Source organism: Leopardus geoffroyi, chromosome A1, assembly GCF_018350155.1.
Source record: "Leopardus geoffroyi isolate Oge1 chromosome A1, O.geoffroyi_Oge1_pat1.0, whole genome shotgun sequence".
NCBI lineage: Eukaryota > Metazoa > Chordata > Mammalia > Carnivora > Felidae > Leopardus > Leopardus geoffroyi.
In genome coordinates, this window is record NC_059326.1 from 132,342,983 (window position 1) to 132,364,409 (window position 21,427).

At 32.8% G+C, this 21,427-nt stretch overlaps 1 protein-coding gene across 10 annotated transcripts in view; it reads right to left on the reverse strand.

Annotated features, from left to right (window-relative positions):
• ADAMTS6 (ADAM metallopeptidase with thrombospondin type 1 motif 6) overlaps positions 1-21,427 on the reverse strand; it is a 321,406-nt gene that overhangs the window by 139,036 nt on the left and 160,943 nt on the right. For 9 of the 10 annotated variants that reach the window (XR_006716243.1, XM_045494585.1, XM_045494539.1 and 6 more), the window contains 2 exons: positions 13,207-13,353; positions 4,748-4,889 (listed from right to left, as the gene is read on the reverse strand). Coding sequence is in view for 9 of the 10 variants with exons in the window: in XM_045494585.1 (XP_045350541.1) it covers positions 4,748-4,889; positions 13,207-13,353 (289 nt within the window). In the remaining variant the exon portion in view is untranslated. The remainder of the gene's footprint in view (positions 1-4,747; positions 4,890-13,206; positions 13,354-21,427) is intronic. The other variant, XM_045494590.1, reaches the window with a different exon arrangement.

Below are 21,427 nucleotides of genomic sequence, written 5' to 3' on the forward strand. Positions count from 1 at the left end.
GATTTGCAAATATCTTCTTCCTTTCCATACGCTGTATTTGCATTTTGTTGACTGTCTTCTTTGCTGTGTAGAAGCTTTTTGGTTTCATGTAGCCCCAATTGTCTATTTTTGCTTTTGTTGCTTATGCTTTTGGTGTCACATCTCAGAAACCATTGCCAAAATCAAGAAGTTTTTCCCTTATGTTTGTTTTCAGGAGCTGTATAGTTTTGGGTCTCTTATTTAAGTCTCTAATCAATTTTGAGTTAATTTTTGTGTATGGTATAAGGATCAGATTCATTCTTCTACCTGTGGTTGTCCAATTTTCCAATACCGTTTACAGAAGAGACTATAACCATTGTGTACTGTTGGCACCCTAGTCAAAGAGTCATTGATCATATAGGCTGTACATGGCTTTATTTCTGGTCTCTCTTCTCTTCCATTGGTCTGTTTGTATTTACACTAGTACCATACTATTTTGATTACTGTAGCTGTGTAATATATTTTGAAATCAGGAAGTATAATGCCACCAGCTTTGGTCTTCTTGTTCAAATTTACTTTGGCCGCTCAGGGTCTTTAATGGTTTCCTGTGAATTTTAGGGTTGTTTTTCTATTTCTGTTAAAAAGTGTCATGTGATTACTGCAATCACCAACTGATAGTTACCAGTAAATTATGTAGTGGATATTATTGAACTACACAGAACCATTAAGTATATATGCAAAAAATATTTAGGATATGATTTGTAGTAACAAAATAAAGAAATGTAGAGTTATGTCTGAGACTAAGTCTTGAATTAATCTGTGCTTTTTAGAAAGCAGTCAAAAGATCACCTACATCCTCTACAATACATAGGCTCATTAGTGAGTTCCTTCCAAAGTTTAAACTTGTTATTATTAATGTAAAATGTTTTTGTTAATCTACTTTTAATAATTCTTTTCTACTAGGAAAAAAGGAGACAAATGGAAAGTGGAAGAGAAATGAGACAATAGATTCTACAGAGCTTTACAGGCAGCAATTTTCCTCCAAACAGGCAAAAAAAGAAAAAAACACATTTTTTGGACACACTGATACTGTTTTATTTGTGATGAATTTTCATCCAGAACACATCACAGTCACCCTCAGAAACCTACTAATACAGCTAGCAGATTTTTTTTAGGTGTTCTAGTAGCATCTTGTTTTATATGCTACTCATCTGTACTTGTCTCTTGCCTTGAAGAGGTCCTAACTTTTTACATAAAGTAAAAGAAAATAAAACTCATATCCATACCTACAGTTTCAAATACCTGAGAATTTATAAACCTGAAAATATGTTTAGGGGCAGATTTCCAGATCACCCCTCTCCCGAAAAAGACTGGGATAAAATGGAGAGTTTTGTTTTGTTTTAAGAAGATATTTAGAAACAGACACCATTTGATGAAAACTGATAAACAGTGTCTCCTGAAATAAAATATATTTGCTATCTTTATTAACATATTTACTACATCTAACAGAAAATGGAACTTTCTTTTTCTTTCTTTTTCTTTCTCTTTCTTTCCTTTTCTTTCCTTCTTTCTTTTCCTCCCTCCCTCCCTTTCTTCTATCCTTCCTTCCTTCCTTCCTTCCTTCCTTCCTTCCTTCCTTCCTTCCTTTATTTCTTTCAAGAGCATGCACCTGAGCAGAGGAAGGGCAGAGAGAGAGGGAGAGACAGATTCTCAAGCAGGCTTTGCCCTGTCAGCATGGGGCTGGATGCTGGGACTAAACACGAATTGTGAAATCATGACCTGAGCTGAAATCAAGAGTTGGATGCTTAACTGACTGACTGAGGCACCCAGGCACCCCTAGACCTTTTAAATTTTTTGTTTTAACCTTAGGGTAGGTAAATCAAATTCTGTATTTTAGTTTCACCATCTACAAAATATTAATAAACAATTACAATTTTTATCAAAGTAGTCTGAAGTATCCCAGAAAAAGACAGTACGTAAAACCACAAACCACATAACATTTATAAATTGCTACATTATACAACTATTTTACTCTGTATACACTATACTGTTTTGTTCTTTGTATTTATAGCCATTACAATCTCCTCACTACTTCTACTGGAAGTGATAAATATCTAGAAAACATAAACAGATGATCTACAAGGATAATGGTACAAGATGCTGTCCTGAAGTGGAATAAAAAATAAAAATTTTCATGTAAACTCTCAATTATAACATGTATATTAATGAACCTGCTCACAATGAATTTCAGTGACATTTTTTGTAATTGCAGATATAATCACAAGTAACCCTAGCAATGGTCACATAATAACCGAAGCAGAAGTGATGGAAAGCTGATCACTGCTGCAGTCATGTGTTACTCTGTAGTTGCTTAAAATCTTCCCTGGCATCATTAGAGATCTGCTAGTTGAAAGAGGGATCATTTCCTGATGTCCAACACCAAGCTATCCCCTCACTAAAAGTCTGTAGTAGTATTCTTCTAAGCCCCCAGTACTTTGTCTAGTGTTCATCTCAGGATGCTATAACCCCCTGACAGCTAAATCAGGGCTGGTTTGTTTTCCCTTCAGCTGCCATCTGAAGTATGTCTTGTTTACCTGACTGGACTCCTACTTTCAAAGCCGCTACTGTTTTCTAAAAAAGTATTTAGAATAATTTAAAACCTTAGGAATTCACCAGATAAAACACAATGTGTGTTTGGGTGCTACCAATGGTGTAAACCCAATTTTTCGAGCACAAGCTTAAGAAGTGAGAGTGATTGTACAGAATCTATTATGACTCAAGAAACTTTCTTGGCAATATATAGCACATTATAAAAAGGTAGCATAAGCATTTTCGTATAGTACATGAGTCTAAGAAAACCATTTTGCTGCAAATCAAAGTGAAAAGATTAATGACAAAATATGTGAAATTGTATAGGATTGTAAGATGCTAATGTCTTTCCCCAAGTTTTCCTAATGTTATTTTATATCTATTACAAAAGCTTTTAGGGGCACCTGGTTGGCTCAGTCAGTTAAGAGTCTGACTCTTAATTTCAGCTCAAGTCATGATCTCACATTTCATGGAGTTAACTCCCGCATTGAGCTCTGCACCAACAGAGCGCAGCCAGCTTGGGATTCTCTCTCTGTCTCTGCCCCTCCCCTGTTTGTGGGCTCTCTCTCTCTCTCTCTCTCTCTCTCTCTCTCAAAATAAATATTTGAAAAACGCTTTTATAAACATAACACATAAATAGAATCTAAAGCTAAATATGGGGAACATAAACTTAAAGCATACAATTTTACAATTACTATTTATCTCACTTCAAATCAACTAGTCTGAGATATTTGTAATAGAGAGATAGGATAATCAGATGAAAATTTTAATTAATTATTAAAGAAAGAAAAGATGCATCCATAGATTCTGCAAAACTGATAATATAAATTATCTAATATGAAAATACATAGGTGCAGTTAAAGCCCAATTTCCAATAAAAAATTAAAATGTAGATTAACTATTTCACTTGCTAATAAAGATATGAGATACCAAAGATAAGAACAGAAAATCTGTAACCTCATTAAATCATGAATTTCAACCTACTAAGCTACAAATAAATAAGAAGTCGGTAACTGAAATTTGACCAACTTTTTCTATATGAAAAAGCAACCCAAGAAAAAAAAGGAGCTAAAATCATACAGAAACAATAAAAGAAGACTCTTTACAGAAAGACAAGAAAGACCAAAGTTTCATTCAAGGCTTTAGATATTTAGATAGTTGCACAAAATCTTCAAATCTAGTGCATAAAATATGCTGCCAAAGCCTACCGTGAATAATATGTTTGTCACCCAAGGGATATTTTGAAAATTACTTTCCTTTGTACTGTACCCAAGAGGATTAATCGGCACAGTACAATGTGTGTATTGTTTAGTCTTTACTACCTTAAAACTGAATTCGTTTTCGGTTATTATTTTTTTAAGTGATTTTAAACACTATTTACATAAAAACAGAAACCAACCCTTTAAACTTATGTTCTAAACTTGAATTCTTCTTATAAACAACTTGTCATTTAAAAACCTTATTTTTTTCATTCAGTATGTTTACACTGGTACGTATATGAACATGTCTCTATACTAGTCACTGATCTCCTTCTCTATAAAATTGTTTTATTGTTTACATATATAATATTATTTATTTGATTTTAACTTATACTTTCTAATACTGAGTCATTTCAAGTTGCTTCATCCACTGCCCACATTTTTAGGCAGACATGAAGAGTCAGTTATGAAACCTGCATTTTTTTCCACAGTAATTTTCCTTGTTTTTCTATTTGGGTTAATGTCATCTTGTCCCCACTCAGTTGTTGTGTTAGAATGTGGGCAGTGAATGAAGCAACTTGAAATGACTCAGTACTAAAAAGTATAAATTAAAATAAAGGCTCTTAGCCAATATGAAAATTCCCTTAAACACAATTATTAGAGTACCAGAAAAGGCCGGGAGGGAGAAATTTTCGAAACCATAACATTTCAAAAGACAAACTAAAGTTGGCATTATAAACTCAGGACTTTAAAAGAAATACGTTAGAAATTATTAAAATTCTACCTGCATCCCTCACAAGACATCTGAAACTTATTTAAGATTACTCATTTAGAAATAGATATTAGATAAATGATATCAGAAAAAAAGCAGTGAGTCAAAGGCCATATTTGCATTAAAGATGTTACCAAATGTATACTTCACTCAGTAAAATTCCAACTTAATATTTGTGTCATGAAAGAACACATATAAGTGACTAAACATAAGGATTAAGACTTCTTACCCCATATTTACATTGGCGTGATGTTGCTCCATATTGGAAACGGCATTGCTCATCAGCATCATACACCTGACCTGGGGCCACAGCTGGATAAAGAAAGTCACGCTTGGGAGGCTCATTATCAAGGCAAGTACCACGGCCTGAACTGTTCAACATAAAGGATCAAAGGAAATTAGGTACACTATGGACTATTTCCATCACAATTATGAAACCATGTGTTGAACTCTTTGCTTTAATAACTTGATGCATGAAAAGCAATACATTCTACCAATAAATAGTCACATGGCAAAATAGAATACATTTACTGAAATGTGAATAAGAGTTCCAATAGTTTTTTCCAGCACCAAGACACAATAAAAGCATCTCAGACAACAATCTGAAAATGTCATGTTGGCCTTCAAACACTGATTTAAACTAATTTCTAAAGGAATCAAAACAGAATTTCATATTGCTCTAAGCTTCTTGTTTGTTTTCCATGAAAATGTAACCACATCTGGTAGTAGAATTAAAAACATAAAATGTGGAAAATTAAAAAACAAAACAAAACAAAACCATGGTTGTAATTCTTAAAGACCTAATCTATATACTCCTAACTTGGGCAGAACAATAGATGCTGTAGTAAGACATGTCCAAAGGTTCTTGAAATATTTCAATAATAAATGGGCAGAATGACAGAGGAGGCCAAAATCCAAAGTTCTCTCAAGTATATTAGAAGTGTTTAGTCTCTCAAAAATTTCATATTTCATCTAGGGTCATCAGAGTTGGAAAGGAGAATGTTCTCCTCTCTCTGCAATTTCTGCTTTTCAAAGTATGCTTGCACTCAAACATAATATTTTAATTCAGTGGAACAAATAATATAAAGATCGCCAAAAACCAGACAGAATACCTTAGTTTAAAGAGCTTTATACTTTGCTAAATATAATTGTTCATTTTTTTAAGTCAGTGTGCATAAAATAGGACAGATGCTTTTTTACTTTCATTTCACATGTGAGTAACTTAGAATTTTTAAAGAATTCCTATGCCAACATTTAAAAATTTTTTCCAACATTCCTGTCAATTGTGCCAGCACTTGTGTTTTTTTTTCCAAATCTTTTCCATCCACTTTGCCAAAGGAAAATAATTTCACAAGTAGAAGTTCCTCAACTATTATTTAGGACAGTACAAATTTTCATTTATAGATAAGTAACAAAGAGCCATGCATAATAATGAGCTTCATATTTACTTACTATTTTGTCATATTTCTTAAAATGTAAAGGTTAATTTGCTATATAAAAAATGTGTATTTGTGCAGCAGGAAATTAATACCTTTTAAAAACTGAACCATGTTATTCATTAGTGATAGATTCAAAAACCCAAGGGGCAGAACACTGTCCTCTTTATACCCTTTCCTTTCACTTATGCCCCACTTGGTTAATTTTTAATGAAGAAAAATATTTAGATGGAATATTAAACGTGGTACTAATACAGATGGGTTTTATTATTGGCTATTATAATCAGTTCACTTGTCACTGTTCAAAGTACTTAATAGAAAACTTTTTTTCACCTGCTTATCCAGTTTTCATGACAGAATGCTTTTTACTTCCTGTTTATTTTACTTTTGGAAATTGACATGCAGATCATTAAGGAAAACTATTTCTAGATGAATTTTTAAAATAGCAAGCTTTTTAATTTTGTTATGTAAAATATCTTTAATCTACATAGATATGCAAATTCTAGACAAATGCAATTCTATCAGTAAATTCAAATTTTTATGTTAAGATTAATGGTAAAAGAGGTCAAATGTAAAAACTCTACTGAATGAAGATGGACTATTTTGATAAAACATAATATTCATGAAATAAAGAATTAGTACTTTAATTCCATAATATTTCTTCTAAAATATCAGTTTCATCTCCATCTACAACAAAGTTACAAGTCTTTATGAAAAGATTGAAATATGTTAAAAAAAAATCAAGTGCTACTATAAATCAATGGGAAAATTTTAAGTACTGAAGTACTTAAGTACAGAGTCCCATAGGTAAAAATATTTGCTGATAGCATAACAAAGAAAGTATAAGATATATTCACCTAAGTAGCATTAACTCAAAAGTCTATTAAAAATTGTTATACATAATTACTTGTAGGTATAGAAAATTAACCTAAAAACCTAGAGGAAGTACTATATGGACCTCCCCAAAAGAGTTTAAGAATAGATACCCTGGGAAAAAAATTATTTTCTGAAAGTAAACAGAAATTTGGCTTAACCTAGAAGGAAGCAAAAATTATTGTTTCATTTAAAGTTCTTGTTCCCAGGTATCAATGGTCTTCTAATCATGGTTCATGTTGTTCAAAAAATACCAAATCACCCAATCAATGGAAGGGCCCCCAGACAATACAGAAGGCATGCATTGTGGTGACCTGTGGACAAAGTCTTCTACTCAAAAGTGGATTTTTGGGGCGCCTGGGTGGCTTGGTCGGTTAAGCGTCTGACTTCGGCTCAGGTCATGATCTCACGGTCCGTGAGTTCGAGCCCTGCGTCGGGCTCTGTGCTGACAGCTCAGAGCCTGGAGCCTGTTTCAGATTCTGTGTCTCCCTCTCTCTCTGACCCTCCCCCGTTCATGCTCTGTCTCTCTCTGTCTCAAAAATAAATAAACGTTAAAAAAAAAATTTTTTTTAAAAAGTGGATTTTTATTTCCATTCTTTAGAAGTATGTATAGCTTTGTATTAATATGGTCTAATTAAATATATAGACAAATCTTATTCTTTGCAGAAGAATAAAATACCATATGAAATAAAATATTAAAAAATCGTATAGATCTTTTTGAAGTGGACATGTATTTAGGAATACAGCAGCAATAAAGTCCTTTTGAAATGGGTTTGTCTATAGAACTGTACAAGTCACTAAGATCTTACCTATTATTGGCTCTGGGAAAGCAAGGGTAGGAGTATCTCCAAGATTGATCTAAAATTTTTCTATGTTTTGGGTAGAAAATGTACTACTTATTTTCCTACTAACCATATCTGATATATACAGTAAAACCTGGATTAAAGTATTCGGGGGGGGGGATAGTTTTCATATTTTAATTCTTAACTGGACATGAAGTGATAAAAATATTTTTTGCATAATGTTACTAAAATGTGTCTGCTACTTTCCTACTACTTTCAAGTAAGTTAACATCACAATTATTTTAATTAACCCTTAGAAAATAATAATTCTGGATATTTCCATGCATCTGAGTCATCAATTGCCATTATGAAATATCACAGATGTAAGTATAACAGGTAGAGGATATGGGTCTGAGAGATGTATATTTAACCCTAGAAGTGTCCCCCCCCCCCCTTAGGAAATTCCCAAACACTTAACCCTAAACACATCCCTCGTATTCTCCACAAAAAGTAACTAATATTCTGACTTTTAAAATCATTATTTCCATGCTTGTCTTAGTAATTATACATCTCCCAATTATTAATCTGCCTATTTTTGGACTATATAAAAGGAGTCATACTATAGGTTTTCTTTTGTGACTATTCTTTTGTTCAACATTATGAATGTGAAATATACCCATGTTGATGTGTATACCTGTAGCTTGTTCATTAATACTGTTCTTTAATATTCCATTTAAGATTATGTAACAACTATCCATTCTTCTATTAACAAACATTTGCATTATTCCTAATTTCTGAAAATTGCAAATTCTGCTGATAAAGAACATCTTTGTACAGTTCTCCTGGTACAAACGTTTTTCCTTTCTCAAAAATATTAGATGAGTTATCTTCTTATATTTTGTAATTATCTCCATTTAATAAAATGGAAATTATGAATATTGTATTAAATCTAGGGTTCTAGCTAACTGATATAACCCTATAATTCTTATTCTAAATCTAGTGTTATTTAGGCTACTTTTATCAAAATAAGAATGGCACTTTTAAGTATAGATGGTTTGTGCTTTGGTCATATGCAAATTATCCACTCAGAAAACATAAACTTCACTCATTAATAAATGAAATGAGCACTGTTACTTTCCATCTATGAGATACTATTACAACTTATTATTATTAAGCAGATATAACACTTGTCCTGAGCAAAACAATATACATAAAAAGTAGAACTATGATTATTTTCCTATCAGCATCTATTTCATTACAAAGCCTAATCTTAGTTAATATCTACAGCATTATAGATAATAATAAACTCTACTTTTGTTTATGCACCTAAGACAAAACAGAAGAAATATGTTTGAGAACATGCTTTTTCCCAGATTATGAAATTCTTAGTAGAAAAAATGCATGTTTGAGAACACGCTTTTTCCCAGATTATGAAATTCTTAGTAAATCAAAATATATTTACATTTCCAGAAATCCTTGCAGCATGATAGCAAAATCATATTTTATGTATTCTACTTCTAATTTAGAGAAGTCTTATTTACATAGCTCAAAAATTAGTCTTGAAATGGGAACATGAGCCAGAGTTGAATCTTCAGTTAATATTTACAGATCCCTATGTAAAATATGCACCCTTGGCTTTGTTTCCAGAACACATGAGCACATTCTCTTAATTGCAATTTTAGATTTATTTTTTACTTAAACAATTATACTATAAAGTACAGACCTTCAGCCACACAGTGGGTCAATCTAAAAAATAAATCATTCTATATACCCTATACATATCTTAACAGTCTTGTAACAACAACAACAAAAAGTTAACATTTAATGTCAACTCCTATTTGTAACACAAAATTGTGCTCATACACCTAAATTAAATGAATCAATTGCATTATCTGTGGTAAGTCAAGTGTCTTATCTACTATGTTATTGTAAACTGCTTTATCAATATCCACAAAATTAATAATAACTACCTTCTAAAATAAGTTAGACCTTTCTCTCTTGCCCTCTATATGACTGTGACGCTTGAATATAACTGAATTTGAGGCTTCCAACATACAAACACTGTAATGATAATGATTTACTCAGTTATCCTCTTTTCTCGATATGTAACTGTGATTTATCAAAGATATTTAGGGGTTAGAGTGAAGTCCCCAAAATGTGCCTGATTAACATAAGGAAGAGAAACTTGTTTTTCTGTTTCTTGGGCTCCATATAAAAAGAGGGTCCAATCTATGAAATTGGTTTCCATTTAAAGATTATTGATACTGATCTTCAAAGGTAATTGCTACAAGACAATGTGAGTGTCTTGGTCATCCTGTTCATCTTATATCACTTTACTTGTAGATCCTTCTTTCTAGTTCACCTTCAACAATCATATTGCCTTTCTTTATTCAGCTTCCATCCTTTCTGTGAAAACGGCTAGTCTGTATTTAATTTGGAACTGTAGGAAATTTTGCTATGGATCTCTGACAGTTCAAACAATTTAACAGACTTTAATTTAAATAGAGCAATAGTTGATTCACAGAGGCTCTGGAATTTTTGAAAACTATATGAAATTACTCTGTACTACCGCTAAGTGGTGGAAATTGTATGAAAAACTGGCCTAAACTACTTCTGGCTGTCTTCCACTGCCTGGTAAATTAGCCCATAGTCATCAATGAGTGTGAGCCATGATACCAGGTTCATCTTTCTCTATTTTCTAAATAAATAAGTCAATAAGTCCCGCAGGCAGATAGGAAGGACACTACCTGCAAAGCCGTCGTCGAAAACATCAGAAGCTGGCATAACACGTCCATTTTAACGGAAATGGGTTCTTTATTATTTAATCAGGACGGCTTCTGGGCGATTCATGAACCACTTATTGAATCACCGAGTTTAAGAAATCTGAAAAAAAATATTGGGAGTTGGTAAACACCATCTCCTGATTGATCAATAGCACCTAGTGTTTCAGAAAGACACGAGAGAATTTACTTTACTGGCATTTAAAGGCCATGGAATTGTTTTCAGTTGAACATAGTGAATAGTGAATGTCTATAAATCATAGAAAGCTCATTGTTAAAATCCACCATCATCTTGGGCCTATACAGTCACTAAGTAAAGAAAGGTATGCATTTTGTTGGCTGGGCTGCAGTTCCTAAACAATTCATCTTTCAAGATTTCTTTTTCTTGAGAAGAGAAACTAAAATAAAATGTTATGAGTCTTTTTGAGCCAACTATAAAACATAAATGTAACCTCAATCCCTGATCAAAATATCACTGGATTTTTAAAAATATCACACATAGCTGTTAAAGCAATTAAGCCAACTGCATTAATAAAAAGGAACAAAGAAATTCAAGAAAGTTACTATTATGTCTTTGTGCTCCAGTGAACTGACCTTTTTAAAGGGCCCTGTGTTTAAAAAACCTTTATTGCTTGGTCAGATTATAATCAGAGTTGTTTAGTTTATTATTAAAGAGGAAAAAAAAAGCCAACTTTCCCCAAGTCTCTACACATTGTCTTTCATATCTTTTACTGATGGCTTTAACTTTGTGAGCATTCCCATGAGGATGCACAACAGAAATATTTTCATAAAATACAGGATAAATAAGCCCTTTAGAACACTGTCAACACTAATCATGCTTACATACAAAATGCAAAGAGGCAATAAGGCTTAAATAATGCTTTTTGGATTAATTCTTTTAATTAATTCAATGGAACACTTTCCTGTACCTAGTAATAATTTTACATCTCTCACCAAACCATTGGTGATTTCTTAACAGTATTTTATTAGTAATTTAGGGATTCCCTTTTGGGGATTGTTTTTTAACAGTCTTAATACAGTTTTGACTACGCAGGGTCTGGCAAGAGATCAAAACTGGTGCTTATATTAGGTATACAGAGATGGTCCTAGCAAATAAACTGTGCAAAATAAACAGGATAGGGGAGAAAGAAAACAGTACTTGAAAAAAAAAAAAAAAAAAAAAGAGGAGACAAGCCTTCAAAAATTCACGGGAATATTGAGCATGTTATACAGTTTGTCTTTCTGGTGATAGACACTAAGATTCCATTATAAAAACATGAGCCAAGTCAAAGGAGAAATTCCAGATCTGGCTTGATTTCTGGGGAGAGCAGATCTTCAACAATGTTTAAAATTTAGGTAATATGATCTCATTAAAAACATCTTGGAAAATGATAATGCTACTGCTTTGTGTTAAAAACTGCCCAAAGATGTGCAACAAATTCTCTGTGGTCTATCTTTATAGCATTCAATCCAGTTTTGGCACTAAGCAAGCAGTGTCATAATTACTTATTACTAAAATTAAAGATATTTAGGTTATAGCATAATTATTCAGAGGAATTACATTCTGATATGAATTTCCAATTCCTTCTATTTCATTATTATATTAATTAATTCAAAAAGGCTCAGTTTAAACATTTACCTTTTGATCTCTGATTGTTGAAAGCACTGTGATAGGTAATTTAAAATCTCTTGTTTGGGGCTTAAAAATTTGTAACTTTAAGTTTTCAGAATGTGATTATAATGAATAATATTACCTTACATAGCTCTTCTGAATCTTCAAAGTAAGTCATGTAAATGTGAACTTTGAACAAAGACAATTTTTAAAAAGAATTTCTGTTGTTCACAAGTGCTTTATCTATGAGTCACTTTTTCACAGAGTATTTAATCTCTCCCACCCAAGAAAAAAATGGCACAAAACGGTTGAAGATAATGATAGAGCAATAATGCTTAAAGCCTCAATATTATTTAAAATAATATTTACCACTTAATGAATGTCTATTGTACTTCATACACATTATGACATTGTATATAGCTATATATATAACAACCTGATGATGCATGTATTATTATGTAACTCATTTAACAAGTGAGGTCACTGAAGATTAGGAAAGGTAAAGTAACATGCTAATGGTTGCACAGTTAGAAAGTGAGACCTAAGTCTTACATGAGTTTCCAAAGTCCAGTCCTGAAGTCCTATACAGGCGAGATGTGAAAGAATATCTGCTTTCATAAACACAGTTATACCTGAGCTAATTTACATATCTCACATTCAAGTAACCACAAACTTGGAATATACATTAAAAGATTAGGAAAGAAGTTCTCAAACTGTGGAAAAGATGAGTCACTTAATAAATTTCAAATTAAATTTTCATTTTCTCATTTTCATTTCTTGGGTGTTTGGTTTTTTGTTGTTGTTGTTTGTTACTATTAGATACTTTAGCATTCATTCCTAAAAAACTCAGTTTTTTCAACAACAAAATGAAATATATCATCACTGAATTAAAGTTTGGCCTACGTTCTATTAAACTGTGTAAATTTAAATTCTTTCTGACATTGTTTCCCATTGATTGAACATTTCTGACACTCACATCATCAACCCCGTTTATATCCTTGTTCCAGTTTCTCTAATCTACCAAGTTCTTTTTTGAGTATGAAGGAAAAAATTTGCCACAGCGATATATTAAAGTATTTTGGGAACAGCCTGAAATATCACCCTATAAAAGTTACTCATTATGCAGTTTTAAGCACTACATATTAGGCTTCTACCAAGGGCTTACTTCTGGAGCAATTCATCATCACTCTCTAGAGATTACTTACTCTAGAAAGCTGGTGATATAGTCTCGACTGCAGGCAGACCAGGAAAAAGGATTGGTATTCGCAGTAATGTGAGCTGCCATAAGTTTTGCTGCTTCATGACCTTTCGTCCCACAAGAATTTCCAATTCCATCATGGTTCATACCAAAACTGTGTTAGCAAGGAAAAAACATAAGAAACATGAAAGAAAGAAATAAAATAAATAAATAAACGAACCCCCAATGTATCCTTTATTTCCTTATTTGATCTTTCATTAGCCTTACCAACATACACTTTCTATCAAGATCCTCTAAGGAAATACAAGATTAAATTTAAGGAGACCACAGAATATTTCTATGATACAATTTATTTTTATATCTCTTTATTTGATCATATACTTTCAAATGGTAGCTCATATGATACAATCTTTCCCTGAATAGATAGGGGATGTATATTAATTCTCACTTTATAGGTATGAAAAACTGAAGTTTAGTAAAATTAAATGATCTATTAAAGATCATACAGTTAGTAAATGTTAGTAGAAACTGCCTTTTAACATCCTAGAGTTTATGTTTCCTCCCTATGCTGAATCTAAAAGGGAATTAGAAAAAGATGGTTATAATCCATTGAGTTCTAGGGTAAAGGCCAAATCCAAAAATCTTTTTTTCTTAGTAATATAAAGGAGAATTAAATACATATGTAATTTATGTTTGTATATGTGTTTTCAAAACACCTTTTGAAAAATCTTGATACATTTAAGGATAATGGCTAGAGAGATTTTCTTTACCTTGGTTTCCTTTCATTATTCAAAGCGTGTCTTTGTCATTCCCCTACCCTGGGTCCTATACCCATGTTTAGTGCTATCATCAATGTGATATAAAAACATATCTCAATGATAAATCATAAATTTTCCTATAAAGGATATGTCCACTGCATATGAATAAATTTTAGTCTTTTTTCACAGGTGGTCAAAGGTTTATGTTGAAGATTACTGAAAACATAAAGTTATGTGTCTATTGTGACATCCTAATAAATGTACCAGGATATGTATAAAAGGAAATAAGTAATTTGTGTGACAAGAGTATAAAACATATTGATGACAGCTGCTGGAGAAAAAATTTGAAAGGTACTTGAGAATAGAGAATACAATAAATGAAAGTAAATATTAATACTTTTGGCATGTAGAGATGCTGAAGGTTTGTGAGTAAGAGCAAGTGAATATTTCAGAGTAGGAGAATATGGAATTGATTTGTATTTTGGACAGGTCATTACAGTAACTCTATGGTCCAGACATTGGAGTGAGAAGACAATGGAGGCAGGGAAAACAGATGGAACAAAAAGCAGTGGGAAGAGAATGAGGCAGAGAACTGATGTAGGTCTGAACTAGGGCACTAAGATAGACAGGTGGGATTAGATGTGAGACATGTTTAAGAAGCTGAGTGGATTGGTCTTCATAAATACAACATAAAAGAGCTATAATAAAGACATAAAATATGTGGGGAAAGGAGAAGAAACTAGGAATTCATGTGGAGGAACTAACAAAAGCAAAGGAAGAGAAACATATGAGATTGTATATCCAGAGCCCTAAATTAAAACACCAAATAACCTTCCATGAACACCAGTATTTAGTCTTCTTATTTGACATCAACACACTGGAATCATTCTCTGTGAATGGTCTTCTAAGAAAATGATGGCAGAGTTTACAGTTTATTGAATTAGATATTATTCTGTCAAAACAATCAGCTGCAGAGTTACATAATAAGCTCCTTAATGTAAATTTTTAATTCAATAAACTTAAAATTTATACTTCTCTCAAAGATTGATGTTACCATGTGAATACTACTATGATTCTTTTAAAAAGATGATAGCTTAAAAAAAATTATTTCCTTTTAGCAACAGACTTATACATATTCCTGAGACATGTTAAGATAGGTGTAGGCAGACACAGATGGCTGTAAGAAAATAATTTTGGAGATCTTCAATTTCCTTATGTACTCTTTTCTAAAAAAAAAAAAAAAAGTCAAGCTTCTCCTTTTAAGATCTTATTTCTCCCACCTTATAAAAGAAAAACTTATCCTTCACCTATCCATAATTTTACAATAGTTCATTGCCTTGGGGTATAAAAATGTGTCAAGAAAAGAGATAATCAGAATTATTTGGTGTTAGTGTTGAGAAAAAGAATGACTTTAATAAATGAATAACATATCACGTAGTTACTTATTTTCATCAGGTTTACGAGAGGATATAATCAAATTAACAGTTGATGGGTTATTAAAAAATCTTTTTGATGCTAGATCACCAATGGTTATGTTCTGACAAATAATACAAAAGGAGTTCAAAGAAGTGAATGATATTTCTATAATAAATTCCTTTCACCTATTTATGTGAACAAATTTTGTCAGCATTCACCTCTGTAAAAAAAAATCAGAGTTGAATTGATGTTGAAATTCTGCCTCATTCTAGCAATAGAGAGACAAATGCAGTAACTGAAAAAAATATAAATAATTAAAGGAATATTTTTCTATAAAACTTTACTTTAGATTTAATTATGTATTAAAATGTGTAACATGTATATGTGTTTCTGATCAATGATTGACTGATAATGATTGTAATGTAATGAATCTATAATCCAGAAAAAAAATTTCCTTCATTATCACAGGAAATTTTTAAAATGTAATTGCAATTTATATGCATTTTGTGATAAAGATATTTGATATAATTAAAACACATTTAAGTATGAAAATATATTTTAAGGTATATTAAGAAATATTAAAATATACATCAGGATAATATTCTGGTTGGGAAAGATGAAGCATATATATTGAGTTAAAGGAGTGGAAAAAATGATGTAAATTTTGACTATGAAAAAGACCATGTTCACATTGTTTTCACTAAAAAAAATTTTTTATGTTTATTTTTTTAGAGAGACAGAGTGCAAGAGGGGGAAGGGCAGAAAGAGAGGGAGACACAGAATCTGAAGCAGGCTCCAGACTCTGAGCTGTCAGCACAGAGCCTGACGTGGGGCTCCAACTCACAATCTGTGAGATCATGACCTGAGCCGAAGTCCGACTGAGCCACCCAGATTCCCCTGTTCATAGTTTTTAAATGCATAATGAAAGTTAGCAAAATGTAATGGCATTTAGATTCAATTGATACATTTCAAAGAGGTATATAACATTTTATTTTTTGCATGCTAGTATTTACAGTATTCCAGAAATTCTATCATTTTCTAATAAAGTTTGAGATTGTGCCATTTGTGACAACATGGATGGAACTAGAGGGTATTATGCTAAGTGAAGTAAGTCAGACTTGAGAAAGACAAAACCAATCTGATTTCACTCAAGTGTGGAATCTAAAAAACAAAACAAAACAAAAGAACAGACAAAAAAAAAGCAGAATCAGACCTATAAATAAAGAGAACAAAATTATAGTTGTCAGATGGGAGGAGGCTAGGGATATGGGCAAAATGAGTGAAGAAAGAGTGGGAAATACAGGCTTCATGTTATGGAATGAATAAATCAGAGGAACGAAAGGCACAGCTTAGGGTTATACAGTCATATTGTAATAGCATTGTATGGTATCAGAGGGTAGCTATGCTTGTGACAAGCACAGTATAACATACAAACTTGTTAAAATACTATGTTGTATACCTGAAACTAATGTAACATTGTATGCCAACCATACTCAAATAAAAATTTTTTTTAAAGCTCATGAATTCAGGGGTACTTGGGTGGCTCTGTCAGTTGGGCATCTGACTCTTGGTTTCCACTCAGGTTATGATCTCACAGCTTGTGAGTTCAAGCCCTGCACTGGGCTCTGCAGAGACTGCTTGGACTACTCTCTCCCTCCATCTCTGCCACTCCCCTACTCACACACGCTCTGTCTCAAAATAAATAAACTTAATAAAAAACAGCTCATGAATTCTAGTACATGAAGGAGGAAACCTTACAAGTTCTATTTCTACTAACAATCTTTAGTTGTCAGATGCAGATAGTTGTCTTAAGGACTTAGGTTTAATTGTCTAAGAGAATGTCAAGTAAAATAGGGGTTTACAACTGCTGTTCATGACATCAACTTCAAAAGATCCCTCTAAGAGGCTGATTGTGCTAGAGTATAACGCACGAGCGTGCCTGCACACACACACACACACACACACACACACACGTATGTAAAGATAGTTTCCCTCCTGAGGAAAGTCTATCACAGTGAAGAGTTGGTAAAAGAAGTGAAACTCATTAGTGATCAGAAAGAATAAACAAGAGTCCACTTTAAAACCACCATAATAGCAAAAATTAGAATGTTATCTAGAACAAAGCATATGGTCAGGGCGGCTGTTCTAGAGAGCAATTCATCAGTACTTTGTCAAATTAAATAGGCAGATATATTATGACCCAACAATTCTAATCTTGGCTATATATCACAGGAATACTCCCAAAGGGAACATGTAGGAAGATGTTCATAACAGAATTATTTATGACAGCAAGTTGTTGAAGATAATCTAGGTGTCTGTCACTAGGGAATGGATAAGTAAACGTTGGCTGATGCATATTATGGGATACTGAGCAGAAATTGGAAGCAGCAAACAAGATAGATGTCTACACATAAATATGGGTGGATCTTAAAAACTGAAAAAATTAAGAAAAAGATTGATAGCATTATATCATATATATAAGCAAAAATTACATACACACTCTCAAATAACAACAAAAGGCCAAGGAATTGTTCCAAATTAAAGACTAAAGAAATATAACTAAATGCAATAGAAACTGGATTGGATGGGAGAAAGAGTTATAAAACACATTGCTGGGACAATTGATGAAATATGAATACAGACTGCATATTCAATAATAGTAGTATATCAATGTTAAAATTTCTAGTTTGGTAATTATACTGTGGTATATAAGAGATTATCTTTTCTTCTCAGGAAACAAACTGAAATATTAAGGGAAAAGGCGCATGTCTACAACTTACTGCCAAACACCTCAGAAAAAAAATACACGTACATATACAGAAAGAAAGATTTAAAGTAAATGTTGCTGAATAGACACACTTCCAAAGAAGACATCCAGATGGCCAACAGACACACATCACTCCTCATCAGGGAAATACAAATCAAAGCCACACTGAGATACCATCTCACACTGGTCAGAATGGCTAAAATGAACAAATCAGGAAACTATAGATGCTGGTGAGAATGTGGAGAAATGGGAACTCTCTTGCACTGTTGGTGGGAATGCAAACTGGTGCAGCCGCTTTGGAAAATAGTGCGGAGGTTCCTCAAAAAATTAAAAATAGAACCACCCTACAACCCAGTAATAGCACTGCTAGGAATTTACCCAAGGCATACAGGTGTGCTGATGCATAGGGGCACTTGTACCCCAATGTTTATAGCAGCACTTTCAACGGTAGCCAAATTATGGAAAGAACCTAAATGTCCATCAACTGATGAATGGATAAAGAAGATGTGGTTTATACATACAATGGAATACTACTTGGCAATGAGAAAGAATGAAATCTGGCCATTTGCAGAAACGTGGATGCAACTGGAGGGTATTATGCTAAGTGAAATAAGTCAATCAGAGAAAGATATCATATGTTTTCACTCATATGTGGATCTTGAGAAACTTAACAAAAGGCCATGTGGGAAGGGAAGGGGAAAAAATTAGTTACAGAGAGTGGGGGAGGCTCTTAAACACAGAGAACAAACTGAAGGTAGATGGGAGGTGGGGGAGTGGGGAAAGTGGGTGATAGGCATTGAGGAGGGCACTCGTTGGAATAAACATTGGGTGTTGTACATAAGCCAATTTGACAATAAATTATATTAAAATAAATAAATAAATAAATAAAATAAATAAGATATTAATTATACTTGAATCTGAGTGAAGGGCATATGGGAAATCTTTCCATTATATTAATTTTTCTGTAAGCTTGAAATTATTTCAAAAGTTAAAAGGCTAAAAAATAAACACATACACATATAAAACATGTGACATTTTACAAGGATACATATGAATTCAAATATACACATAAAATTTATTAGAGTAGTTACCTATGGAAGAAAAGAAACTGGAATGGGAAACAGGATTATAGAAACAAATACATATTTACATATATTAACCAAGAAGGGTCCTTGGTGGGTATGATAATGATATTGTGCTAAGAACTGAGGATACAAAGATAAAAGATGGATGGATGGATAGATAGATACATAGATAGATAGATAGATAGACAGAAGATAGATGATAGATAGATCAATAAATGTAAAACAAACTCAACTCTCTGCTCTTGAGTTCAAAAATAATAATTAAAAAAAAAAAAGAATAAGAACAAAAGAGAGTTTGGTGAACATGGGGTCCACTCGGATGAGTTAACAGTGGTAACTGTTCCTGGTTGATTTTATGTGTTTAATAAAATATTTCAGATCACATAGAGGTAGGGATTCTCATTTGAGGAGTGTTTTATGAACAGAGATTGACAGACAGAGGCAGACAGAGAAAGAGAGAGAGAGAGAGATTGGGAGAGACAGTCTCCTTGGGCCTCTTCTGATTCCCCACATTTTACTGGGTATTCCAAGTCTGCAAGGCTTATGCTTTAACCAGAACATTTCACAGGATAACTTTGACAAATGAGGTAACCCCCCCCAACCCCTGGATAAAAAAACAGGTTAATTTACTACTTGCTATAAAAGTGGTTGATTCCCCAAGCTCAATTTTTTTTTTCAGTTTTGATGCAAACCCACTGTGTATGAAGCATTCATCTAAGCCATATGTGTTGCCTCTGTGGGATCAGGGGCCAATAGAAATTAAATAAATACGCTGATGCTTAATGCTATTTACTTTGCTGTAAGGAATAAAATCCTTTGTCTCTGATCCAGGAATTTCATGTCTTTTGTCAGCATCCATATGACAACTATGGGCTAACTTATAATTAATTATAAGTAGGGTAAAATTAAATCTCAAATCCAATGAGAGAGTAGATTGTAGTTGATTAGGATAACATACTCAATTATGAAAAGCTAAGTAATTCTGAAAGCAAAATACTTCATATTAGTATTAATCTTTTAAAAAACTAAAGCCCAAATTCTCAATAATATCTATTAAAACAAAGTAGGCTTTTTGTTTTGTTTCCATCCTAGGAAATAAATTATATGTTGAAGATTTCCAACTGAATCTCCTAGTGGATACAAGAAAAACACCAGAAATTTCCTTTCTCATGTCTTACTGTTTCTGTTCCTATCTCAAAAGCTGAAAGGACACAATTATTTCTATATTGTTAAGCAGTAAAAAAAAAAAAAAAACAAGAAAAATAAAAATTTTGCATTTAATGAAATGTAAAAAACCTCTAAAACTATAAACCGTGTGTGTGAAAGGATGACTGAATTCAGAAAAAGCAAAGATGAATGCAGCAAGACACAGAGAGAAGACAACAATAATTGAAGGCCTGAGTATAAACAAGCAAAGCATATTTCTCCATAGTTATGTGCAACAATCTGGGCGGTAAAACCAAAAATACCTTCTTGAGAACAACTGAAGTAGGAGTGCAAACTGTTGGAATATACACCCTGCTCCAGTTGTCAGAAGAAGACCAGGCTGGGCCTATTTACATGGGAGTCACACAAACCATATTTGTAGGAAGCAGTCTGTCGGTAAGGAAGGGTGAAAGAGAGATTCTAATAGTTTTATAAAGGAATACAGGGTTAAAGAACTTGAATCACATGCACTACTCTATATCATTAATAAATTCCTGATAAGAAAAGAGCTCTGGCCCTATTTGTAGTTTCTACAAATAGTTCTTCCAGAAAATCAAACTCATTCAAACACGTGATTCAAAAGGAACAAGAAGTGTATCTAGAAAATAAATAATTGGAACAGAAAAACACGAATAGGAGATGAAGGACACTTAGCAGAAGAAAAACACTGGTACCGAAAAGATAAAAACTGTACACATATAAATTCAAACCAACTTAATGAAGCCATCATTTTATAAAAACAAGAATTTAATGCAGAAATACAAGCAATCAAAGGAGATATGGCAAGACAGGGGATGAAAACACGAACTATCAGAGGAAGTAAATGGGGGTGGGTGCAAAATAAAAGTATCACAGGAAAAAGGCCATGCTGAGGTAGCAAAAAATGAAATTAGGCAACTGCCAAAAAGATTTATCACAGGATTGGAAAAGCAAGAAAAATGAAAACTGACAGTTTAAAAGATAAAGGAAAGAAATGCAATATATATCACTGTTGTC